This window comes from Mytilus galloprovincialis, chromosome 6 (genome assembly GCF_965363235.1).
Source record: "Mytilus galloprovincialis chromosome 6, xbMytGall1.hap1.1, whole genome shotgun sequence".
Lineage (NCBI taxonomy): Eukaryota > Metazoa > Mollusca > Bivalvia > Mytilida > Mytilidae > Mytilus > Mytilus galloprovincialis.
The window spans coordinates 25,844,024-25,871,865 of NC_134843.1; the positions used below are offsets into that span (position 1 = coordinate 25,844,024).

Consider the following 27,842-nt stretch of genomic DNA (forward strand, 5'->3'; position numbering starts at 1 on the left):
ATCCCTAAAATTTGGCCTAAAAATGAACATTTCTGGGTTTTTGGTCGGTCCCATACCGTGCATGCATATTCAACTGAAGGTGCTACGATTGTTGAATATGCCAGTCTTTAATTCTTTCAGGACCATTGAATCAATTTATAGTTTATGTCTCTAAGTAGTTACTATTTCAGAGATATATGATACAATTATTCGTCTCTGGTTATAGCAAGGATATCAATCTTTTAGTTCAGGAACATATATCATTTATTGACATACTAGTATATATATATAGTCCCAGCTCATGCATTTGGTTATAGTAATCATTTGAGCATAGGTTTTTGAAATATAATTTTATTATTTGATTTTGTTTACGGTAACACTCTGATCAAAGTAATATTTCTTGTTTGTTTATGTTATTCTAGTAATATTTCGTATTTGTTTATGTTATTCTAGCGATCAGTTTTAATATTAATCAATGGCATAGACTTGCCCAAATGCTTAAACATTAAAGATGATTCTTTAAACGCACCTATCACAGGAATGCGAGTACTTCCGGTTGGATTTTTGTTGTGAAAATGGCAACCTCGCCCAATCCTGCGACCGTTGGAACGCCAAAGAAAAAGGATGAATCGTTCCTTGATAAAATTGGGACAATTGGTCGCAAGAAGAAAGCTAAAGAAGTAAACATTCTTGAAGAAGAAGGCAAAATGGCAATTGAATCTCCTACAAGTCCTACAATTCCAGACGTTGGTCCAGAGGGTTATTTACTAGATGAGTTAGAGGAAAGGTCTATGATTGAACCAACATCCAAAGAAGACCCTAAAGTACAAGAATTAATAAAGATATTGCTTGATTGGATAAATGACGTACTGGCAGATGACAGAATCATAGTGAAAGACATTCTGGAAGATTTATTTGATGGTCAAATTCTGCAAAAATTGATAGAAAAATTGGCTGATATAAGAGTTCAGGTACACCACTTCAAAATACAAATACAATATGTTTAGTGTTTCCAGTAGGATGATTTTTGGCATGATTTGACGCCTTACTGTGTTTTGTTGTCACCCTGTCCTGTTTAGAAAAAAAATGGCGGTTGATTTACATGATTTAGTGGAATAATAGAATTACATGTAGTAAATAGGCCAAATAATTATGCTGTCTAATCCTGATCCTGATACCCATATGGCATTAAGGTCTAATTTTACTATCTAGAAAGGCTTTTTTGATTTTTTCAAATAAGTCTTTCTAAGACGGAAGGTGTCTTTTTTTAATTATTTCATGTATTTTATCAAAAAGCTGTATTAAACATACGAATGTAAATGAGTGATCATGACATTATTTACCTGCCATTATTACGTGTATTAGATATCATAGACATTCTCATATATCATGTATATCATGTACATGTATACAATAATGTTAACGTCGCAAAGGAAAGGGGATGTGTATATTTACAATTTGTATGACGTCAAGAGTTAAAGTGTCTCTAATTCTCAGGTCGAGTGTCACAGATACCCATATGGCGTTAAGGTCTACATCATGTATTTAACTGTATTCATGGTATTGTCTGCAAATGACCCCTCCCTCCCTGTCTCAAAATACACTTCTAAGTGACCTAATGCAATTTGAAGTTATGACCTCAAAGGCTCAAACATTTGAACTTTAAAGATAAATTTGCATGTATACAAGTGTAAATATGTGTTTATTCTGAATCTCAATGATCATGACTCTTTTAACGCTACCCCTAACCTGTGAGAGTGGTAAAACAGCATAGCACAAGAAGATCCTGTAAATTATAGAAAATGATTTAAATGGCTTGAAACACTTTTGATTTAGTCTGGTTGCAACTTTCTACTTGTAATATAATTGTTGTTGCAGAAGGCAAGACATTAATATAATCTTTATTAATATTGTCATACATGTATAAACAATTGAAAACATGTTTATGAAAAACTGAAAAAAACCCAACATACAGTCAGGGGACTTACTTAAATAAGTGATTTTCTAAATCACTGATTCAAGTACATGTAACATTATTTCCATAAAGGTTGGAAATTAGAGTTGTCTTTCTTTAATAATCACCTATTTAAGTAGTACAAATTAATTAACAGTGAAATTTTTATCGCGAACAGTAGAATTTTATTACATAATCTGAAAGATAAAACCTTGAACTTCACAGGAAAAATACTCCCACTGCTGGGAAAAATCTTTTGAAAAAAGTATCAGTTCATTATGTAAAGCCATTATTATAGCATTTTTAATTTTTTTTTTTGTGACAAAAATGTCGGTTATTGATTTGGGGATGTACGGCGGGCGGGCGGTCGGTCGGGTGGGCGGGCGGGCGGCAATCAAATGTTGTCCGTTCATTAACTCATGAACCGTTCAACCAAAGCTTTTAAAATTGTAATATGTTGTTACTGACAACTAAATGAAGGTCAAGTTCAATAATGGCGATTTTGACTTTTACCGTTCAGGAGTTATGGTTCTTGAAAGATTGAAAAATGGAGTTTCCAGTCGTGTCCGTGCATTTACGCATGAACTGTTCTACCTAAGCTTCCCAAATTTTAATATGTTGTTACTGATGACAAAATGGAAGTCAAGTTCAATAATGGCGATTTTGACTTTTACCGTTCAGGAGTTATGGTTCTTGAAAGATTGAAAAATGGAGTTTCCAGTCGTGTCCGTGCATTTACGCATGAACTGTTCTACCTAAGCTTCCCAAATTTTAATATGTTGTTACTGATGACAAAATGGAGGTCAAGTTCAATAATGACGATTTTGACTTTTACCGTTCAGGAGTTATAATTCTTGAAAGATTGAAAAATGGTGTTTCCAGTCGTGTCCGTGCATTTACGCATGAACTGTTTTACCAAAGCTTCCCAAACTTTAATATGTGGTTACTGATGACAAAATAGAGGTCAAGTTCAATAATGACGATTTTGACTTTTACCGTTCAGGAGTTATGGTTCTTGAAAAATTGTGAAATGGCGTTTCCATTCACGTTGTTGCATTTACTCATGAACCATTCAATCTAAGCTTTTCAAATTTTAAGATGTTGATACTGATGACAAAATGGAGGACAAATTTGATATTGATGATTTTCACTTTCACCATTCATCAGTAATGGTTCTTGTGATATTGCCAGGACACAAATAAATGTTAATAAATCCGATTTGCTGTCGTTGTGACAGCCTCTTGTTTCAACTAAAATAGAATTTTCAGCTAAATGATAACATCAAAGGCATAAACCTTGCTACTTAAAAGAAGCAAAAAGTTCATTTTTTTTATAATTTTACTAATTAAAAGATATTATTTAAACCTATGTGTTTAAAATTCTGAAAAAACTACATAATCCCAATTTGTGACAAAACCTCGAATTTGCTACTCAAATAAGTGATTTAAAAATCACTTATTTCAGTAAGTCCCCTGACTGACATACACTCAATCATACAATTATACTAGTACAAACATACTTTACTGTTATGTCATTTATAGTACAAAAAATTAGCTGTATATCAATGTACATGTATATCTTCATAAGTATATTCTTGCTTTTATTTTAGGTACCAGAAGTAACCCAGTCAGAACAGGGACAAAAACAGAAGTTACAGATAATACTCTCAGTAATAAACAGGTTGTTACAGTTACAATGGAATCAAGTCAGATGGTCTGTTGATAAAGTTCATTCAAAGAATCTCGTTGCCATTCTTCATTTGTTAGTTACATTAGCAAGACATTATAGAGCACCAATCAGAATGCCTGATAATGTGTCCGTCAACTTAATCGTTGTAACAAAGAGGGACGGCATACTCCAGACCAAGAAAGTAGTAGAAGATATCACAACAATAAATGACGATATCGGAGCAAGATTTGAGCGTGATGCCTTTGATACATTATTCGATCATGCACCCGACAAACTTAATCTTGTAAAGAAAACATTGGTTACGTTTGTCAACAAACAGTTACTCAAGATAAACTTTGAAGTGGCTGATTTAGAAGCACAATTTCACGATGGAGTTTACCTGGTTTTATTGATGGGTTTATTAGAAGGATATTTTGTTCCTTTATATGACTATCACCAAACCGCCTCTACGTTCGATCAAAAGGTGCATAATGTACAGTTTGCGTTTGATTTAATGCAGGATGCAGGACTTCCGAGGCCAAAGGCCAGACCAGAAGATGTGGTCAATCAAGATCTGAAATCAACCCTCCGAGTATTGTACAATATATTCACAAAGTACAAAGGCCAAGGTGCATAAGCATACATTGAATGCTGGGAGAAGAATCAGTATATCCACCGTGCTAAAAGCTTAGTTATAATATGTGCAATAAAATCATCAAACTTGTTCATTTAAAGATGTAGATTTTTATAATGTATTTATAGATATATGGCAGGTCATAGTAAGCAGTATGATATATTACAAAGTTATATCCCTTTGCATGTTTTGTTTATCATTATTGATGTTTTTCTCTTTTTAATGTTTTTAGATACCACAAACATTATCATGATCATGATGATTATTTTGTTTTGAATTTGAAGCATTCTATCAAAATTAATATGGGAAGTAAAAACTATTGCAATTGGTATGATCAGTTATAATCATGTTTATAAAATTACTTATGGTGCTCATAACAATGAAAACACATTAAGACATAATATTGTATAGTAAACAAATGTGAAAATATACATATTCAGTGGCCGATCCAGAATTTTTCATAAGGGGTGGGGGGCCACTCCAGTCATGCTACAGTGATTCCCTATATAATCAACCAAATTTTCTCATGAAAAGGGGGGGGGCAGGGCCCCCTTTGATCTGCCTATGATATTGAGTTATCCAGGAATGAATTCTTTCATTGAAATTCTTCTGGCTTTTTGAACTTTATAAATTTAAATGAAAAAATATGTTTTTTTTCTTGTGTGTTAAAAATGTTTCATAACTTGGAAGTAGCAGAAGAGATCAAAATGTGGCAAATTAGTTTTAAGAGATACCATGAAGTATGAGAGAAAGTTAAATAAGATGGTAACTGGCCTAGATTGTATTGGACCATAGAAAGAATTGTGAAAAATATTTTTTGAAATATCTTTTTTAATGTCAATTTGTATTAGTTCTCAGATGACAATCATCCATGCATTGATATTTACTAGTGTGACATTGTGAATGTAAAACTTATGAGTTAGTTTATTTTAGGTTTTAATTCTGATACTGTACATGTATTGTATACAATGTACATATACATGTACTTACTTTGTTATACATTACTGTTTAGAATATGTTTATCATATAAAGGAATTTTAAATAAAATGTATTTAAAATAACATAAAATGGTGTTTCATGTACATGTACCAAGACAATAAACGACCATGTGCAAACTAATAGCACATCTAAATACAGATACATAAAAGGGTTTTGAATATAAACATATAAAATAAGAAAATTTGGTAGGATTGCCAATGAGACAACTCTCCACTTGTGTCAACAAGACAGTAGCGTAGTAAAATGTATTACTATTAAATAAACATCTAGCCATGTAAAATTTCATATTTGTAAGCAAGTACTAACTGTACTTTTAATTTGTAATTCTCTGCTTTCAGCTACCAATGCAAACTGGTCTATTGATAATGATAAAAATGTTCCAGGCAGAGGTAGAAATTGCTGTTAAGAACGTGATTTACCATGTTTACTAGTTTTTATCATATATGTAAATTAATTAGGAACATTATTGAAATATTGTTTTTGTATTGTTTCCTCTATAAAAATACATTCAGTATAGGTTTAGGAATATCAAATTAAGGTAAAACCATATTGTAGAAATGGCTGGCAGATGCTTATGGAAGATTTTTGTTATGTTCATACATGTATGTTTTATAGAGTCATTTGAAGTCATTTCATTGCCTTGTATTAAATGTCCATCTATCAGTTCTGTGGTTGTTTATACCTATAGCTAGCCTTGTATATATTCGTTTTCTGTGGTACAAACTTTTACATCTTTGAAGAATAACGCATAAAATATACAGTATGTGACTGTCATACAAGTGAGAGGTGTAGCAATATAAAACCAGGTTCAATCCACCATTTTCTATATTTGAAAATGCCAGGACCAAGTCAGGAATATGACAGTTGTTGTCCCTTCGTTTGATGTGTTTTATCATATGATTTTGCCATTTTATGAGGGACTTTCCATTTAAATTTTCCTCGGAGTTCAGTATTTTTGTGATTTTACTTTTCTCTTCATTGGGCTATGTCAAACTCATTGCTGCCATAGAAGGTTTGCCTCACATAGTGCCAGGTGAGCAAAAGCCTTCACTTTGAACTTGTCGCTGTCTTTCATCCTTTTAGGATATCCTCTTCCAAAGAAGGAAAAAAAAATCTTCTCCATGTGAAGTGAAGTGAATGATCCAAAAGATATCTTGTTTAAAAGTTATGTTTATTGTTCTTTTAAATCAACCAAAATCGCTGCTATGGCTTAAATAGAACATACTATTGAGGTTAAAATATGCATTACTGGACCATGATCTTGAAAACTATTGTAGATAGAGAAAATCTGAAAGTTTAAAAGATCTAAATACTCCCATGGTCTCTATCTATTATGGTAACAGCTACTTCCCAGATGACTACTTGTCCTTGAATGTTGAAGTTTTGTCTTCTTTTGTCTGTTATAATGAAATTTTTTAACAGAAAGCTAGAAGTTGTTCGCTGACAAAATGTATCAGCAATCAAGCTTTACAAAGATGCTAACATGACTAAAACTGTTGGATGTCTGTGATGGCAAATATAAACGATACAAGATTTACTTTTAAGGGTTAGCGTATTCCTTTGTTATGCCTTGTTAGATACCTTCAATGCTTCATACCAGTATCATACTGTCTGAATATGCTAGAAATACTTGCCACTGGGCATTCAGTTACCAACAATCAAGCATTCGTACTAGTGTATTATAGAGTCGCACTCGAAAGACAATATACCACAAATAAAAACAGAAATCACAAGTTGAAGAAATAGACAAACGGCCATGGTATAACAAAAAGACGGAAACACAACAATTCACTTAACAGAAAACGAACCACACATGTACAGAACACATACAGAAATGCCAAGATATGAACAGTTTCTGCCCGCACTGTCGGCACCCTTGCAGCATGGCCAAAAACAATTATATTGCAAAACACATTTTGGTTTACTGGAAAGGAAGACATGATTGTGGCTATGACAAATGGAATTCGAATGGCTGTATGGTGGTTATTACTCTCTATATCTCTCTTTGGCTGTATGGTGGTTATTACTCTCTATCTCTCTCTTTAGCTGTATGGTGGTTATTACTCTCTATCTCTCTCTTTGGCTGTGTGGTGGTTATTACTCTCTATCTCTCTCTTTGGCTGTATGGTGGTTATTACTCTCTATCTCTCTCTTTGGCTGTGTGGTGGTTATTACTCTCTATCTCTCTCTTTGGCTGTGTGGTGGTTATTACTCTCTATCTCTCTCTTCGGCTGTATGGTGGTTATTACTCTCTATCTCTCTCTTTGGCTGTGTGGTGGTTATTATTCTCTATCTCTCTCTTTGGCTGTGTGGTGGTTATTACTCTCTATCTCTCTCTTTGGCTGTATGGTGGTTATTACTCTCTATCTCTCTCTTCGGCTGTGTGGTGGTTATTACTCTCTATCTCTCTCTTTGGCTGTATGGTGGTTATTACTCTCTATCTCTCTCTTTGGCTGTGTGGTGGTTATCACTCTCTATCTCTCTCTTCGGCTGTATGGTGGTTATTACTCTCTATCTCTCTCTTTGGCTGTATGGTGGTTATTACTCTCTATCTCTCTTTGGCTGTGTGGTGGTTATTACTCTCTATCTCTCTCTTTGGCTGTATGGTGGTTATTACTCCCTATCTCTCTCTTCGGCTGTATGGTGGTTATTACTCTCTTTCTCTCTCTTTGGCTGTATGGTGGTTATTACTCTCTATCTATCTCTTTGGCTGTATGGTGGTTATTACTCTCTGTCTCTCTCTTTGGCTGTGTGGTGGTTATTACTCTCTATCTCTCTCTTTGGCTGTGTGGTGGTTATTACTCTTTATCTCTCTCTTCGGCTGTATGGTGGTTATTACTCTTTATCTCTCTCTTCGGCTGTGTGGTGGTTATTACTCTCTATCTCTCTCTTTGGCTGTGTGGTGGTTATTACTCTATCTCTCTCTTTGGCTGTGTGGTGGTTATTACTCTCTATCTCTCTCTTTGGCTGTATGGTGGTTATTACTCTCTATCTCTCTCTTTGGCTGTATGGTGGTTATTACTCTCTATCTCTCTCTTTGGCTGTGTGGTGGTTATTACTCTCTATCTCTCTCTTCGGCTGTATGGTGGTTATTACTCTCTATCTCTCTCTTTGGCTGTGTGGTGGTTATTACTCTCTATCTCTCTCTTTGGCTGTATGATGGTTATTACTCCCTATCTCTCTCTTCGGCTGTATGGTGGTTATTACTCTCTTTCTCTCTCTTTGGCTGTATGGTGGTTATTACTCTCTATCTCTCTCTTTGGCTGTGTGGTGGTTATTACTCTCTATCTCTCTTTGGCTGTGTGGTGGTTATTACTCTCTATCTCTCTCTTTGGCTGTATGGTTGTTATTACTCTCTATCTCTCTCTTTGGCTGTATGGTGGTTATTACTCTCTATCTCTCTCTGGCTGTGTTGTGGTTATTACTCTCTATCTCTCTTTGGCTGTATGGTGGTTATAACTCTCTATCTCTCTCTTCGGCTGTATGGTGGTTATTACTCTCTATCTCTCTCTTTGGCTGTATGGTGGTTATTACTCTCTATCTCTCTCTTTGGATGTGTGGTGGTTATTACTCTCTATCTCTCTTTGGCTGTGTGGTGGTTATTACTCTCTATCTCTCTCTTCGGCTGTATGGTGGTTATTACTCTCTATCTCTCTCTTTGGCTGTATGGTGGTTATTACTCTCTATCTCTCTCTTTGGCTGTGTGGTGGTTATTACTCTCTATCTCTCTCTTTGGCTGTATGGTGGTTATTACTCTCTATCTCTCTCTTTGGCTGTATGGTGGTTATTACTCTCTATCTCTCTCTTCGGCTGTATGGTGGTTATTACTCTCTATCTCTCTCTTCGGCTGTATGGTGGTTATTACTCTCTATCTCTCTCTTTGGCTGTATGGTGGTTATTACTCTCTATCTCTCTCTTTGGCTGTGTGGTGGTTATTACTCTCTATCTCTCTCTTTGGCTGTATGGTGGTTATTACTCTCTATCTCTCTCTTTGGCTGTATGGTGGTTATTACTTTATCTCTCTCTTCGGCTGTGTGGTGGTTATTACTCCCTATCTCTCTCTTTGGCTGTATGGTGGTTATTACTCTCTATCTCTCTCTTTGGCTGTATGGTGGTCATTACTCTCTATCTCTCTCTTTGGCTGTGTGGTGGTTATAACTCTCTATCTCTCTCTTTGGCTGTGTGGTGGTTATAACTCTCTATCTCTCTCTTTGGCTGTATGGTGGTTATTACTCTCTATCTCTCTCTTTGGCTGTATGGTGGTTATTACTCTCTATCTCTCTCTTTGGCTGTATGGTGGTTATTACTCTCTATCTCTCTCTTTGGCTGTGTGGTGGTTATTACTCTATCTCTCTCTTTGGCTGTATGGTGGTTATTACTCTCTATCTCTCTCTTTGGCTGTGTGGTGGTTATTACTCTCTATCTCTCTCTTTGGCTGTATGGTGGTTATTACTCTCTATCTCTCTCTTTGGTTGTATGGTGGTTATTACTCTCTATCTCTCTCTTTGGCTGTGTGGTGGTTATTACTCTCTATCTCTCTCTTCGGCTGTATGGTGGTTATTACTCTCTATCTCTCTCTTTGGCTGTATGGTGGTTATTACTCTCTATCTCTCTCTTTGGCTGTATGGTGGTTATTACTCTCTATCTCTCTCTTTGGCTGTAGGGTGGTTATTACTCTCTATCCCTCTCTTTGGCTGTATGGTGGTTATTACTCTCTATCTCTCTCTTTGGCTGTATGGTGGTTATTACTCTCTATCTCTCTCTTTGGCTGTATGGTGGTTATTACTTTATCTCTCTCTTTGGCTGTGTGGTGGTTATTACTCCCTATCTCTCTCTTTGGCTGTATGGTGGTTATTACTCTCTATCTCTCTCTTTGGCTGTTAGTGGTCATTACTCTCTATCTCTCTCTTTGGCTGTGTGGTGGTTATAACTCTCTATCTCTCTTTGGCTGTGTGGTGGTTATAACTCTCTATCTCTCTCTTTGGCTGTATGGTGGTTATTACTCTCTATCTCTCTCTTTGGCTGTATGGTGGTTATTACTCTCTATCTCTCTCTTTGGCTGTATGGTGGTTATTACTCTCTATCTCTCTCTTTGGCTGTGTGATGGTTATTACTCTATCTCTCTCTTTGGCTGTATGGTGGTTATTACTCTCTATCTCTCTCTTTGGCTGTGTGGTGGTTATTACTCTCTATCGCTCTCTTTAGTTTTATGGTGGTTATTACTCTCTATCTCTCTCTTTGGCTATGTGGTGGTTATTACTCTCTATCCCTCTCTGGCTGTATGGTGGTTATTACTCTCTCTTTGGCTGTATGGTGGTTATTACTCTATCTCTCTCTTCGGCTGTATGGTGGTTATTACTCTCTATCTCTCTCTTTGGCTGTGTGGTGGTTATTACTCTCTATCTCTCTCTTTGGCTGTATGGTGGTTATTACTCTCTATCTCTCTCTTCGGCTGTATGGTGGTTATTACTCTCTATCTCTCTCTTCGGCTGTATGGTGGTTATTACTCTCTATCTCTCTCTTCGGCTGTATGGTGGTTATTACTCTCTATCTCTCTCTTTGGCTGTGTGGTGGTTATTACTCTCTATCTCTCTCTTTGGCTGTATGGTGGTTATTACTCTCTATCTCTCTCTTTGGCTGTGTGGTGGTTATTACTCTCTATCTCTCTCTTCAGCTGTATGGTGGTTATTACTCTCTATCTCTCTCTTTGGCTGTGTGGTGGTTATTACTCTCTATCTCTCTCTTCAGCTGTATGGTGGTTATTACTCTCTTTCTCTCTCTTTGGCTGTATGGTGGTTATTACTCTCTATCTCTCTCTTCGGCTGTATGGTGGTTATTACTCTCTATCTCTCTCTTTGGCTGTATGGTGGTTATTACTCTCTATCTCTCTCTCTTTGGCTGTGTGGTGGTTATTACTATCTATCTCTCTCTTTGGCTGTATGGTGGTTATTACTATCTATCTCTCTCTTTGGCTGTGTGGTGGTTATTACTCTCTATCGCTCTCTTTAGTTTTATGGTGATTATTACTCTCTATCTCTCTCTTTGGCTATGTGGTGGTTATTACTCTCTATCCCTCTCTGGCTGTATGGTGGTTATTACTCTCTCTTTGGCTGTATGGTGGTTATTACTCTATCTCTCTCTTCGGCTGTATGGTGGTTATTACTCTCTATCTCTCTCTTTGGCTGTGTGGTGGTTATTACTCTCTATCTCTCTCTTTGGCTGTATGGTGGTTATTACTCTCTATCTCTCTCTTCGGCTGTATGGTGGTTATTACTCTCTATCTCTCTCTTCGGCTGTATGGTGGTTATTACTCTCTATCTCTCTCTTCGGCTGTATGGTGGTTATTACTCTCTATCTCTCTCTTTGGCTGTGTGGTGGTTATTACTCTCTATCTCTCTCTTTGGCTGTATGGTGGTTATTACTCTCTATCTCTCTCTTTGGCTGTGTGGTGGTTATTACTCTCCATCTCTCTCTTCAGCTGTATGGTGGTTATTACTCTCTATCTCTCTCTTTGGCTGTGTGGTGGTTATTACTCTCTATCTCTCTCTTCAGCTGTATGGTGGTTATTACTCTCTTTCTCTCTCTTTGGCTGTATGGTGGTTATTACTCTCTATCTCTCTCTTTGGCTGTATGGTGGTTATTACTATCTATCTCTCTCTTTGGCTGTGTGGTGGTTATTACTATCTATCTCTCTCTTTGGCTGTGTGGTGGTTATTACTCTCTATCTCTCTCTTTGGCTGTATGGTGGTTATTATTAGAGTTTACATAATCTAACCAAAAGTTCACATTGAGTAGTAGTATACAAAAATTAGCATGTATATATTAACAATTTTTATTATTCTCATATAAAGTAACAAACAGACACAAATTTTTACTCAATGTAAATACTTGTCTGCCAGCAGACAACATTACAGTTGGTTGAGGACTAAATACATAATTACATACAATTATAATTAACGACTTTGTAATTTAATCAAACAAAACGGACCACACATACTAACAGAATGTATTTTAAGCTTTTCATGAAAAATGAAGAAAACAGTTAAAAGATTAAATTTGACTGTATGAAATAAAAAAAAAAAACGTTGCAGTTATTCATTTGTGAAAAAAGTTTTTATAATAATTAGTCACAACATTTGCTTTCCAAACATATAATAAATACGACCATTTTTGACATGATACTATTAGAAAAGTTTCATAATCTTTAACAGAACAGTCAAAAAAGTGACCTCATTTTCGTTGATTCATTAAATTATACTTTGCACTCCGAAATGGTTTTTATATTTTTTCTTATTTAGTTGCAGTTTGCAGGGGCGGATCCATGAAGTATGTTGAGTGGATCAAGATGGATGATATTGCTGTTTTTTAAGCTTTTATTATTATTTTTTTTTCCGAATGCCTCTTCTTGAATCCATCTCTTTTTTTCCCGTCCTAAACGTACATTAATGAAATTCTACAAATAAAGTGCAGAACCCAGTTTTTATCCGCTGCATATAGTGCTTTGGCATAAGTCAATAATATATTATAATGAGCAAATCCATTGCTGCTATGTCAGTTCGAATCAAAGTATCATCCTTTCGGTTTGACTTTGTTTTGGCTGTTGTCTGAATACATACATAATGCAACAAGAAAAAATATAATCTGAAAAAGAAAAACACGTAGATATTAATAAAAAAGAGAGGAAAAATGAAATAAGCAGCTGTGAATAGATCTGAATACTATAAACACAATTGTGGAGTCAATTTTTAAGGCAAATATACAGGATTAATTTAAAGGTATAAAAGTCATTTTTTATTTTTACATTTTAGACTGAAACGTTTAGTACAAAAAACTATTTTTCCCGCATTTGCAAGGCTTCAACATCCGAAAGTAAACACAAACTAGTGGAATTGAATTTATAAAGCCTCGGTCACACCTTACCGGACAGCTCGAACGGACGCCTAACGGATAACTTTTTTCAATCCGTTCATGTCCGTTAGACGTCCGTTCTTATCCGTTAGACGTCCGTCCATATCCGTTGCATGTCTGTTAAGCGTACGTTTTATCCGTCGACGTCCGTTCTGTCTGGCAGAAAATTTTGAACATGTTCAAAACTTTCAACGGACGTCCAACGGATAAAATGTCCGTTGAACGCCCGTTAGGCGTCCGTTTTGTACGGTACTCGTCCGTTTCGTTTCCGTTTTGTATACGTTACGTGTCAGTTATACTTCCGTTGGAGGTCTGGAAGATAAATTCACCAACGGACCTCTACCGGACGTTTAACAAATATTTTTGGATGTTGAACGGATGAGAAACAGACTTCTACCGGACGTATAATGGATAAAATGGATGATGAACGGATCTGAAACGGATCATGAAATGCCCATAGAAAATTTCGCGTCAGAAATGCCAATTATTGGTATGTCAGATTTCTTAAGGTCTATGAATTCTTATTATTCATAATCGATCTTAGAGTATAGGCACGTCTTCACAATCAAGCAGTTCTTATTCAGACCAGACACTGACCTTTGGCGGAATTTTGAAGAACAAACCAAAACCAACAGAAACGTTTTGAATGTTTATGCGATTGACATGTATTATTATTGTCGCCTTTGATTTTTCCGTATATCTTGTTTATCTGTTTTATCTGGTACGCTTCCGTTAGGTGTCCGTTTTATGCGGTACTCGTCCGTTGGATGTACGTTCGACATCCGTTCTGTCCGGTACGTGTCCGTTTCTCGCACGTTGCATATCCGGTGTTTGTCCGTTATGCATCTGTTACACGTCCGTTTTATTCGGTCAGTACATCAACGGACTCCCAACGGATAACAATTTTGTCAACGGACAACTTTTATTTTCATCCGTTGGGGTTCCGTTCGTGCTATCGATCCGGTAAGGTGTGACCGAGGTTTAAGCGGCTATTTTTTTTCTTTTTTAAATGTAATTGTTTGAAAGATAAATATGAAATATTGCAAACTTTTGCAACAAAAGAAGACCAATTATATAAACAACAAATGTGTACCTAAATACAATTTACATATCATAATTATGATTGAAAATGTAAAGAACATTATTTTTTTTTAAACTATAAAAAACCCGGTAAAATCTATCAAAACTGCAATTTTAATCATCATTGAGCATCCATATTAAAAGTTTGGGTTACATGTTGTGGCATAAGACAAAATGCTGTTAAACACGAAACTGTAGTATTATACATTTTAGTATAGATTTAGAAATTAATCTTTATCTTAATGTACACTTTTCCTCTCATACATACCTGCATAACTAAACATACTGATATTATTGATGCTGTGATTGCGACATTACCAACAGCAAGATCCCATATTTCATCAAAACAACCCTGAAAAAAATGTGATAAATAAATCCAGCGAACATTGAAAAAATCGTTGTGTTGAATCGATGAATCTTGTTTCTTGTTCGGCTATTTTTTTTTTTTAATAAATATCTAATTTGGAGTCAGTAAAAGTTTTGTTATCTAGCGCTGACATCCTCAAGACGATTACTGTTTTAAAAAAATACTGTTGATTCACATGAATACATCTTTGACTATGTATGAGTCTCTTCAACGCCTTCAACATTCATATTCGATTTGTGATAGTCACATGTTTTGTCACTAAAGAGTCGAAATGTGCATCGGGTGCATTGAAATTGATACCTCTTATATTTTTACTACCACTGCCAGGGTTGATATCTCTTTTGGTGGACTGTTAGTCATCGACGATATCTCCAGCCAAATAGTTAGTATTTGGGTACTGACATGAAATTACGGATACTTTTTTTTTTTATTAATCTCCCTCATGCAAAGCACCAATTCCTTTTCCGGCTCTTCAACATTTGTTTCAGATTTTGGACGGTCAAATATTTTGGCCTCGAGCAACAGTGAAGATACATTGATTGTCGAAATGCGCTTTAATTCTGGTGCATTGCATTTAGTATCGTATATGTTATCGGATTATTGATGACACAAGGCCATGCCTTTTTTGGTCATACATATTATCTTTCAACTGAGTTTTTTTTTAAACATTGTCAATTGACATATAGAAATTATGATAGTTAACCAATGTTTCAGAATCTCTGTGTTTAGGTTTTATTCTTTTATTTAATTGTTCTCTCCAATACATTGTTTGATGTGAAGACAGCACAAAAATGTGTACTCTGCTATTGTAAAACTCTGTTATTCTAAATTACTACATTTGTATTGTAATAATTCTAATGATATATACCGTATTATAATTGTTGGTGCTTGCTGATAGAGCACTCTGAGCACATGAAAGGTCACCAGAAGAAGGTAACGTTTTACAGCAGCTGATAGGAGTCAACAGGGCTCCAGTTGACAAATTTTTCACCCAATTTGTCGCTTCTGAGAAATCATAATAGTTGTCTATCCCACAGCATTTAAACTAAAATTGATATAAAATTTGTTTATTACCACTTATTTTAGTTTAATAACAACAAGAACGCCACAGCCATCATGGCGTGTGTATAAAAATACATTCCACATATATGCTAAATATACTACCATACAAATATGTACGCTTTTGAATGCAAACAATTCATTGATCATACTTCTTGTCCTCCACAATAAATGATTCCTGTTCTTATTCCAATTAAAATCATAACACCTTCCGTTAATTATTATTGTAAGAAATGATGTCCTTTTGTGTAAATTTTCTCGAGATCTCCATCAGCCTAGTAGTCAGAACTTCTTTCCTGACATGATTTATAACAAACATTTCTTTAATTGTCCGTTTATATTCATAAGTTATTAAGAAACTAAGGTTTCAAATCCCGTAGGCAAAGTTGAAATAATATGGATTTGGTTCTTATTTATTCAGTGATCCTTTTCAGTCGTATGTATATAGCTACAACATCAAATGGAGATTTTTAACGACCTTGACTGGCTATACAGCCCTTGTACGGTCGGTTGTATATATAGCTCTTCAACAGTTTTGGTTCATATACATCCATGACTTTCAGAAATTCGGCTTCCTGCGTTCCTGATGAAGGTAAATCCGGAAAAGAGCTTTAGATGCACGACATTTTTTATGTGCTGTTGTCATTTTTTTCCATGGCTTAAGACCGAATTCAAAATGAAATAACCTCATTTTGCAAATACAAATAGTTTACAATCGTACTGTAAAGCAGAGAGCAATACACACCTTTTGGTTTACAAAGTTCCATCCTATTGATACCATATTAGTTCCATTTAACCCAGCAAAATCTGACTGTATTGTAGAGTTTAACGAATCTTTGACAGGTGCTGTTATCTTAAGTTTTAAACATAATAACATACTAGTATTTAGTTTTTGACATTAAATTAAAATATACCTGCTATGAATATTAAGGTCTTACACTGTTAACCAAAATGTCTCGGTATTGAGTAGTGGAGGGATGAGATCTAAAAACACTAGTTCTATACCAGCATGTGTTAGTGCTTATTCGGTAAGAGGCGTCATACTTGGCTCGTATTTGAACTTTAACTTAAATGTTGACATTGCACGAGGTCATGCGATACTCTCAGATCTGCACTTTGTGTCTGTTGTTTTAGTTAGCATAGGGACGACATCAAAAGTTCAATGTAGGATAAAAAAAAACACCTTAATTCACATAGTTTTTTCACTGACCCACCCCCTCTTAACTTAATTCAGAAAAAATGATTGACCTATGGATATATGTAAAATCGATATCAAATAAACAAAACTTGCAGCAATTTTACCCCCTCCCCAAACTATTTGGTGTCGTCCATTAGTTGCATTTGTGCTTCGTATCTTTCAATAAGTTCAACCCTGCTCAACTTTTAATAGTTTGGGTCTAACGTTGTGCTGTAATACTATTCTTTCATGTTGGGTGCCATCACACAAGTTTAACCCCGCCACATCCTGTCTTTAGTCGGGAGCCTGTAATTTAGCTGTTGCTTTATATCAAATATTTAAGTTTATTATTTTGTACCTTAATCAGGCCGTTAGTTTTCACGCTGAAATTGTTTTACTTTCTTCATTTTGGGGCATGTTATAGCTTGCTCTGTGGTGTGGGTTTACGCTCTTCTTGGAGGTCGTACGGTGATCAAAGTTGCTAGTCTCATTGTCAATCATACGCGACATCTTCTTATTTTATAAACTTATTTCATAATATAGACTTACCATTTCAGGTTTCCAATAAAACATTCCCATAGCAAGAACCTGTGCAGCAATAATCACAAACATCACAACGCTGTAGATCAACAGAAGACATTTAGCTTTCTTAACAGCTCCAATAACTGCTACAACTGTTATGATAACGAGTATAAGTCCAGTTACTATTAAAGCTATTGGGAGACTTCCAGCAAGTTCTGATAAGCTGAAGTCCAATGTTACATCACCGTATCCAGCTTTGGACAGGGAATCTTCTAAACTTGCTATAATGCTTTCATAATAACTCTTGAACAGACTTTCACCGAACTTTGCAATAAGTCCAACGACCAGCAGCACGAGGCCTATCACCTAAAGAAGAAAAATTTACATTTTAGGTGCAAAATTTTATTAGCCCTTCATAATTGATGTTATTTCATGGATATTCGTATCATTCACACAAAGTTAACACAAGTTAGCACCAAGCAAGGGTATGCTTGGTACATTTTTATAGAAATTCACAGTTACATATTTTTCGGTTTAACCTTTTTATGCTGAATTCACACGTCAATTCTAATTCGAATTACAATGCGCGTCAAATTCGCTTTACTGTCCGAACGACGTTAACTTTTAATTCATATTAACAAAAACGCGAATTGGATAATTCGAATTGAAAAAAAAAACTGTACCAACGCGATTAGCGAATTCGATTCGCATTCGATTTCAATTCGAATTAAACTTGTGAACGAGGCATCAATGATGATGTAATACTGTAGATGTGTTAATGAAGGTAAATTATATTTCTGTAGAATGTGTGAACAAAGACATAATATAATGTATCTGGTGTGAACAAACAAATACTAAACTGGGAAGTAAACATGTGTATTGAGTTTGAAAGTAAGAACAAATAATATGTAGTTTTGCCACTTTTTTTCATATTCTGATCTTTGTGTAACATTTTAATAAAATATCCTACACATCATTATATTTTTAAGTGTTTGAAATATGATATTGTATAGGTTGTGCATAAAGACACGTTGAGATTAACATAATTAAGCAATTATACTTAAATTTCATGCAGTTTATTTAACTGAATATGCATTTATATAATCCATTGAACGATTATACAAATACAAAAATGTTTAATGCTACATATTCTGATATTTTTTCTGAATACTTTATTTGTGCACTAAAACAGAATAAAAAAAATACACCAATAAAACATGACTATATAAAAGATGATGGAGAAGTTAATTTTAAATAAAATTATCACACTTTTTAATCTAAACAAACAAGACCAACCTGTGTGATTTAAATGAAATCTATCATAATTTACCTGGAATATTTTACTTACCAAAAATATGATGTTGGTAACGATAAGAAATATCCTACCGATAGTCATAAGACATCCCATAACTTATAAATGCACCTTTTTAAAACTGCAAGTAGATAAATAAATATCGCTTTAATATCACATTTTTAATTGTTTTGAACAATATTTATTCCATGTCAATACTATGTCATAAAATGACAGCAATGTTACATTTATTTATGTAATGACACTCTTTCACCTCCGTTTAAATTCCGTGTCTATGAACAGCTCTTTATGATCCTTTGTGTTTATGCACGAACCAGTCGATAAAAATCGAGACGTCACAAGGAGCACTTCACAAAGAACATTACAGGTAACCAAAGCAAACCAAGTCAGTCGAAATATTGACTATCATTTCAAATGATTTAATCAATATATTAATTCTCACATTTTCTCTTCATAGTGTCAATAGAATTTGAGATTTAACCGAGAATCATTCACTTACTTGTAAGAAATGGTTACTTACTAATTTACACTTTTCATTTTTAGTAGTGAAACATCCTTTTGAGAGGACATACGGGAGACTGAAATAGAAATTTGAAGCAAACAAAAAAGAAAAAGTAGATATGGTTAATAAGAAATTGTAACTTCTCTAAACTATCAGTGACAGAAATTGAATGTAAACAGTCAGAGCAATGGATAGACATGACCATTAAAAAAAAACTGCTACCAATTATCTTCTTTCAGTATACAGAACAGAACAGAACAGAACAGAACATATTTTATTTCCAATTAAGGGCCCACAAGGGGCATACAAGAAGTGTGTGAAAGAAAACCTCCTGTATATATCAGCCATGGACCTTGGAATTGTACTTCGGACCATAATTTTGTCTGATTATTGAATATTGACCTATTTGGAATCGTTTGTAAAATCGATATTCCAAATACAACTACATATGTACACAGATGAGACAATGCTTACAATTGTGCTTCAAAGCAATATTTCTATATTTTTAATTTGTTTGGTTGCTGAAAATACAACTTTAAGATAACTATTTTCAAATATGACAGTCTCATTTTTTACCAGGGTCTTGGAAGATCGTGTAGCTTTTCAATTACAGAAAATAAGTGCTTGAAAAAGACATTTTGTAGGCCATATTTGTTAAAAGAATGTTGAATGTCTTTCAAGGCTAGTTGAACGATTTTCGATTTCTTTAATATTTTAAGAATAGATTGATGTCTTGATGATTATTTTTTTTCATTTTTAAACGCTCTAAAACTTAAAATAAATATTTCTTTAGCATGATGTTTAGTTTTTTGAATGCTCAGTTCTGAAATGTCATTTGCTCGTAGCCTTCAAGAAAATGTTATAACACAATTTCAAATGAATATGGGATGTAGTTTAAATAGATATAGCACAGACATCTGTGAAATAAATTATAACAAGATATATATAAAAAAAAAAAAGATAAACAGAAAGATAGCTTGTGTTTTTGAAATTTAATGAAATAAAATTAAAAAAAAACCCAGACGCAAAGCATTAAAGTTCATAGTTCTTACAGACGTCATTTATATGTTTATTTTGAATTTGTAAGTCAATAAACAACACACTTGAAAGTAATAAATCCTGGCAAATGAAACTTCAGATGATCGTGTGTTGTTAACCTTAACCGGGAAGTACGGCTTCCGTGTACAAACTGAAAAATCATAAATATAACTGAAATATAGAAATGGGAGTACTTGTACATGCCATGGAGAAGGATGTACGTTTGGTATGATTTATGGCAACTGTTATTAACTCATCGAAAAGGCATACCTAGTAACTGTTCCAATTGGTAAACGTTGAAAAATACAGTATTATGCATTCGATTTTGTTTCTAAAGAAGAGTCATTTATTTCGAACTATAAGTATTAGCAACAACTGTATATCGCAAATTTAAAATCAGGGTATCTACAATAAGAGTAGTCTCAGAGTTTAAGGCTGGAACCCAGTTTTGAGTTGACTGTGTATAGAATATTAAAATTTCTTTTTGTTTGATATTTGATGATGGTGTTGTCGGTCTTTCGGCAGAATATATGTCCATATTATCCTCCCAAATTAACCAGTGCTCTTATCCCAAACCACCAGCTTCATATTTATTTCCGTTTAAATAATACGCGTTATTGAAATAACTTTTATAAGGTAGACTAGACTCCCTCATACTAGTAAACTTTGTAGGGAAATTGTAAACTTAAATATAGATGATATATCAACACTGGTCTTTATTTTCATTATTATTATTCTATAAGTCTGTTTATGATAAAATAAGAATGTATGAGTCTCGACTAAGTAAGATACAGTTTAACAAGTTATCCATAGAAGATGGTAAAACAAGGGAGAACGGTGACTAATTTATTTTTAGTGCACAAAATAATCAAGTATTCCGAATCAGAAGAAATCGGATTTCTGTTCGAAAATAGATTCAAGGGCAGAGATTCAAGGGTCCTTGGTACAGAATTAAACAAAAATCGTAAGATTTATTTCAATTATAACATGTATAACAAGGGTACACGTATCACAAAAAAACTTAAATCAACTTAAACCTTTGTGTTTAAATGCAAATATAGAAACGAAACTACATTTTCTATCATATTTGACGTTTAACATATTGAAAAGCGTACACACATGAAATACAAAGACGCCTCTTTAGTTGTGTTTAAAAAATGTTTACCCTTAATAAAAATATAAATTCCTTAACTATATATACATTACAATTGAATATTGTTCTTTGATTTTTGTTACGTTTTCCAACCTGAATTAGAAATTTAAAACATTTGATTATATCGGATCAATCTTATTTGGAGACAATTATCTTTAAGTGGGACTTTTACTTTTAGATTGTCAATATTTAGAGAGTTTATGACCAATTGAAAAAATGTTATTTCATCATTTTTATTTTATCATATGTATGCAGTTCTATTAAACATTATCATTATATATAACATGTATAAGTTTATGCCAAAGTATGTCATGTTAAAATTTGCGTTTTTGTTTTTGTAACCAAATTTTTGGTTAAAAAAACCTTTATACTTTTCTAGTATTATGAGAACATCAGAGAAGATTAGTTATATAACAAACTGTTTAATCCTTCTTAAAATAAGAAATCGTTGTTACGAAACATTAATACAAGCTTTTTAAATATATCAAACAAAAAAGGACATTTTATATATGTCACTCACATTACATGTATAACTATTTTCGTAATGCAATTTCATAATATTAAGAAAATCATTATTTAAGGAGAGTCATTTATGAAATACTCGAGTTACATTTATGACGTAATATTAATTGTATATATAACAGTTAACATTCTTTTCGTTAGAAGGAAACTCAAATACTTTGCAGCAAGTAATACAAGATCATACACATATGAAAAATACTTTGTAAAGCTGTTAAATTTACGTATCAGTTTCATGTGTCAGTTTTACTTGACTAGAGACTATTTATTTATGAATAAATTTATAGCTGTGAGAAAATGCACTGAGCCGGGTAGACTAAAATTTAATCTGATATTACATACTGCTCTACGCAGAGTATGCTACAAATTTATCAATATATCAAGTGCTGTCAGTTATATAATAATCGCCACCAGAGGCGGATTTAGGCCGGGGGGGGGGGGGGGGGGGCAGGTTGCTCGCCCCTCCCTTTTCTGGGAAAATTATTGTTGATTATATTGGGAATCACTGAAGCATGACCGGAGCGGGTCCCCTTTTAGGCAGTCAGTGGGAGGAGATCCGTTTGCGCCAAAAATGCGTCCTTTTGCGCCACAACTTTTTTCTCCAATGCTACATTTGCGCCAACTGTTTTAAAATTATATGGTATCATTTGCGCCAAAAATAAAACACACGGTTGCGCCAATTAGAAGAAAAATGACGTTCCTCCTCCTTTATTCGCGGACTTGTAACCCGCAGTTTAAAAGGTAAATGATTCCTTTTCTGAAACATATATTCTTCTGACTGCTGCTACATGGGTACTTCCCAAGTAGCTTATAACTTGACTTTATTGTCCAAAAACACAAACATTGAAGGATGAAATTTATAAAACAGTTCATTGTGATTCCTGTGGAATGCATCTACTCATTACTAGTACGTCTTGCGGTAGAGAGTTTCAGCCCATACGCATGGTGGAAACAACATATGTGGCTGAAACAAAATCAGCAAATGTTTCTGTTTTCTTTTCTCTTTTGGCATATCTTTATTAAATATTCCCCCACTTACGAAAAAATTCTGGATCCGCCACTGGCCACTGTGCCGCAATTATATGCGAAAAGAACTTCACATTCATAACATTATATTTTTCTAGTAGCTTACAATTAACATTACAGTTACGATTCCCAATTTATTCGGTTTTCAAAGAGCTCGCAGCCCCTAATCACACTCGGTAAAACGCTAACAATGTCTGAGTAGATAGTTGATGTTGATATGTCAAAGAACGTCTCGTCCTGTTTTAAAAAATATTCATCGGATAAATATTCTGGATCAACTTCACAAAAAATACACGACGACCTTGAAGTATAGATTCTAGGTACTGACGTTGTTTATCATACTAATAACGTGTTGTAGTATTCTTTTATTTGTCTTTATGAATATTACTTTTACTGTTTAGTCTGGGTTTTTTAGGATATCCATTTGGCGCGGCTCGGTACTTATAAATACATCCAGTCACCGAATTATTGTTCTATAATAATTTTAGTATACTTGTCTCTCATTATTGCTAATGCGCTTTGTATGCCTTTGTGTGTTTCTATGATACATATGACGTGGCTCTGTACTTTTACATCCGGTCATTGTGTAATTGTGCAAATTGTAAATTTTGTATTCTTGTTTTTCATTTTTCATATTATGTCTGTTTGTATTTTCACACATCGTTGTCAATATAATGGAATTTGATGCGACTGTCATACAAGTGAGAGGTTTAGCCAATTATAAAACAAGGTTTAATCCACCATTTTCTACATAAGAAAATGCCTGTACCAAGTCAGGAATATAACAGTTGTCATCCATTCGTTGTGTTTGAGCATTTGGTTTTGCCGTTTTATTAGGGACTTTCCGGTTTGAATTTTCGTCAGTATTTTTGTGATTTTACTTTTTACCGGTGATCGTTCAATAGAATCTTTTCCAAAAGATAGAATGTTTCTTTTTCATATCTTGGTAAAATTTTATGAAAAAGAAGTACTGAAATGAAGTATTTTTGATAAAAGAAACTGTTTAGTACTTACCTAATTCAAGTTGTGTGTTATAATCCAATTAATCATATGATATGATATATATATATATATATATATATATATATATATGTCATGATATGTGTATTTGTTTGGATCGTTTAAATCACGTGTTAAACAACCGTATGTTACGGTGTGTTTGATGACTTATATTAAATTGACCTGTATATATGTTTATTTCAGTTTTGTTCTGTTATTATACCACTTCTGTCAAGCTGTATATTATGTATATCTGCCTCTTGTAACAGTGTAAACTGTCAGAGTGTACAATAAAATCTTGAATCTTGAAACCAATGTATCCGAAATGAAAACCATCATATGATCATAGTTATATATAGTTTACTTATTACCGTATCTGTGATACCCACGGTCGGTAATCAATGCTTTGGTATTAGTATGATGTCAATAAAATATGATTTGTTTTATGGATTTCAAACAGGTAATGTATGTTTTAAAAACTAATTTCTGTGATTCCAAATAAGTATCCATATATGATTCATGACCATCCTCACTTTTGAAATATGTGCAATGAGTATAAACTTAGTAAATCTAAAACAGATGATATGACGACACTCGGAATGCATTAAAGTACATCTTGCGCTCAATTTTTGCCATCAACCTACCAATTTCACAGAAAATTACAGAATGAAAGGTATACAGTTTTTATCTTATCTTCTTATAACCTGGATTGAAATTTAACTCTTGTGTTTGTTTTCATAAATCTATTTATTAAATTTAATCTCCAAATATCTTAAGTTTCAATAAATCTTGTATATATATATAATTGTCAATATTTACACAAATACCATTTAATAAGATTTCTTTACTTGTATATAAATAATATTTCGTCATTCCACACAGTCGTATACTTCAATCTTGATTTAAACAATAAAAACACGATAGAAGCAAGCTGCTTATTGGCGATGAAAAATACAGAAATGGAAAATTTAAGTACCTATTTCAGCTCTTTAAATCATCGAATAAATGAAGAGACGAGGAACAAGTCAATGAGTCCAGGTCAAATATTTTTTTATCTAGAAGCCATTGTTTTTGTCTTGGTAGGACCACGAGTTGGGGGTTGTACGATTTGCCTTGGGTCAAAAGAATAATAAGAACATAGTTTACTTTTACCTACTCTTTGGAGCGCATAGTTCTATCTGTTTTATACTGTCCCGTGATTGATAATTTCAACAGCAGATTAAATCCTTTCTTATATAAATGATTAATAATATGAAACTTACAAACGCAGTTTAATTAAAATGTAGACCTCTGATTTCGTTATACTTCACATGACTCTTCAGAGACTCATACATGCATGTAGTATAACGGAATCAGAGACTCATGTGTAGTATAACATGTATAACGGAATCAGAGACTCATGTGTAGTATTACGAAATCAGAGACTCATATGTAGTATAGCATAATCAGAGACTCGTATGTAGTATAACAAAATCAGAAGTCTACATTTTAATTAGACTGCTTTCAAACGGTTCACATGAGGTACTAATAAACATGAAGACTTACTCAGAATTACAGAATTTATATTTCTCCTAATCTAAAAAAACAACTTCCTGTTACACCAATGAAATTTAATACAAGGGAAAGATATATACAATATGTAAATTATATATGACAAACCGCTTTCCCTTTAATTTTAATTAAACTGAATAATATGGAACATAGTTCCATTGTTCGGCCCGCACATTTGTTAAAAATGTTTATGAGGTCGGGTGTCAAGGGGAGATGATTACAAATGCACAGAAATGATATAAAACCTAAGTTTAGTGTATATTACCTAGGGTGTGGCATCTTTCTTTTAATTTATAACTATATTGACGTTACTTTTTTTTTTTAACTAGATCAAGTATCTTTCTAATAATGATAAATAGATATAGTAACCTAAATAAAAGTGCATCTTTATAAATAATTATGGGAGACTATAAAACGATTTAATCATAAGACAAATACAAATCAACTATAAAGAGTATAAAATACATTTGCTTTTAAAAAAAATTTCATTGCAATTTTTGGCAATATGAAATACTGTAATTAAACAATTATAAAACGATCTATCATTTTTTTCAAACATAATTCTCATCCAGAAAACCAGTACATATGTTTAAAAAAATCTTTACGGATATTTGCAGACAGTAAAAACCTGAACGACGTAAATAAGAAATGAGCATAGAAAAGAAATGGGTATAAACAATATAGAACCACAACTGTGCCATTATCTAATGAGATATGACAACACTATAAATTGACCATCACTGAATCAATGATATAATTTCTTCATTCGCATCATGTACGGACCAAAGTTTCCTAAATTTTTGTAGGTTCATTATCTGATATGAGATATTTGTATAACGTTCACACGAGGTTCTAATAATCATGAATACTTACTCTGAATTACAGAATTTATATTTCTCCTAAGCTAAAAAACAACTTCCTGTTACCCCACTGAAATTTAATACAAGGGAAAGATATACAATATGTAAATTATATATGACAAACCGCTTTCCCTTTAAACTGAATATGTACTGGTTTTCTGGATGAGTCTTTTTGTTACTTGTTTTTAACTTGTGCTTTTGTCGACCTGGTGAGTCAAGTCGTTTTACGAAGACTCATATGATAGACAGCAACCTAAACTTAAACACTGAACCTGCAACATTTCAAAAGCCGATGGGGGTTTTACGTGCAAGATGATTCTCATAGTCCACTCCTACAAAACCTTTTAAGAGGCATTCAACTTGGTTTGATCTTGTTTATTTGTTTCTTTATACTTTTACAATCCTATTCCCATAGCAAAAGTTGATTGTTTTGTTTTAAATTTTGAAGAAAATAACTCTTTAACATTTTTTCAATTGGTAGCCACCATGGGGGAAATCACCCGCAAATAGTGACAGTTGGCAGGTATGGCCTTGGTGGGGAGGGTCTTTCGTCTCTGTTCTCTGAATTTAGCATATTGTCTCTTTTTTATTTTTCATTTTTAAACCATTTCCCCGTAGTACCAGACTGTTTTAGTAGGATATGACAGGTGCATAACCAACACACAATGAACGAAATAACACATACAATGGTTTTGCACTGGTAACTCTTTGGGGCCCTTTATAGCTTGTTGTTCGGTGTGAGCCATCATGGCTCCATGTTGAAGACCGTCCTTTGACCTATAATGGTTTACTTTTTAAAATTGGGACTTGGATGGATAGTTGTCTCATTGACACTCACTCATACTACATGTTCTTATATCTATATACAAACGGCTCCACAAAGAAGCATGTAAGAAAACGGGGACACTATTAGGTCCCGTACAACCACGATTTCAATAGGTTAACTCATCATCATATGTTCTAGATATTTTAATCTGGGAAACCTGATCTCATTATTAGTTGAAATTGGTTTTAAACGTGCTTGCTCTTATCAACTGCGAGTACTCTTAGATCGGTTCTGTGCACATCTAAATTTAGTCTTTTTGTTACTTGTTTTTAACTTGTGCTTTTGTCGATCTGGTGAGTCAAGTCGTTTGACGAAGACTTATATGATAGACAGCAACCTAAACTTAAACACTGAACCATAGGCTGCTGACTTGGGACAGGCAAATGCATTATATATTGGGTGTCACATAGTTGCGAGCGCCTCCCCTTTCATGGGACAAAGGTGTAATACCAAACTGTAAAAAATAACATTGAAAAATAATTGAGGCCGTTGATTTTCTTCTTTGAATGTTGTACATTTTGTAATGTCGGGACCTTTTAAAGCCAACTGTGCTTTATGGTTTAGCTCATTCCTGAAGTCCGTAATGTAAGGAATAGAAAAAGGAAATGGGTTATAGCAAAAAACAACATCCCGACCAAAACGCAGCGAGAAAATCCCGCACCCGAAAGTGGGCCTCAGCTGGCCCCTAAATAAAAATATGTAGAGTGGG

General features: G+C 34.0%; 2 protein-coding genes across 5 annotated transcripts; one reads left to right on the forward strand and one right to left on the reverse strand.

Moving 5' to 3' along the window:
* The first annotated feature begins 516 nt into the window (after positions 1 to 516).
* LOC143079257 (beta-parvin-like) lies at positions 517 to 4,329 on the forward strand. Its single transcript, XM_076254493.1, has 2 exons — positions 517 to 950; positions 3,543 to 4,329. Exons 1-2 carry the CDS (start codon positions 555 to 557, stop codon positions 4,236 to 4,238), a joined length of 1,092 nt encoding a protein of 363 aa, XP_076110608.1. The 5' UTR covers positions 517 to 554; the 3' UTR covers positions 4,239 to 4,329.
* Positions 4,330 to 12,052: 7,723 nt separating this feature from the next.
* Positions 12,053 to 26,390, reverse strand: LOC143079258 (tetraspanin-18B-like). 4 transcript variants are annotated; one of them, XM_076254495.1, is made up of 7 exons: positions 26,321 to 26,390; positions 18,696 to 18,780; positions 17,375 to 17,713; positions 16,394 to 16,501; positions 15,458 to 15,634; positions 14,491 to 14,574; positions 12,053 to 12,875 (listed from the first exon to the last, which is right to left on the reverse strand). In XM_076254495.1, the coding sequence occupies exons 2-7, from the start codon at positions 18,753 to 18,755 to the stop codon at positions 12,804 to 12,806; spliced, it is 840 nt and encodes a 279-aa protein (XP_076110610.1). In that variant the 5' UTR covers positions 18,756 to 18,780; positions 26,321 to 26,390; the 3' UTR covers positions 12,053 to 12,803. The 4 variants fall into 4 exon arrangements, with proteins under 4 accessions (XP_076110610.1, XP_076110611.1, XP_076110612.1 ...); XM_076254496.1 differs by lacking the exon at positions 26,321 to 26,390 and adding an exon at positions 25,442 to 25,493; XM_076254497.1 differs by lacking the exon at positions 26,321 to 26,390 and adding an exon at positions 25,053 to 25,071.
* Positions 26,391 to 27,842: the final 1,452 nt, after the last annotated feature.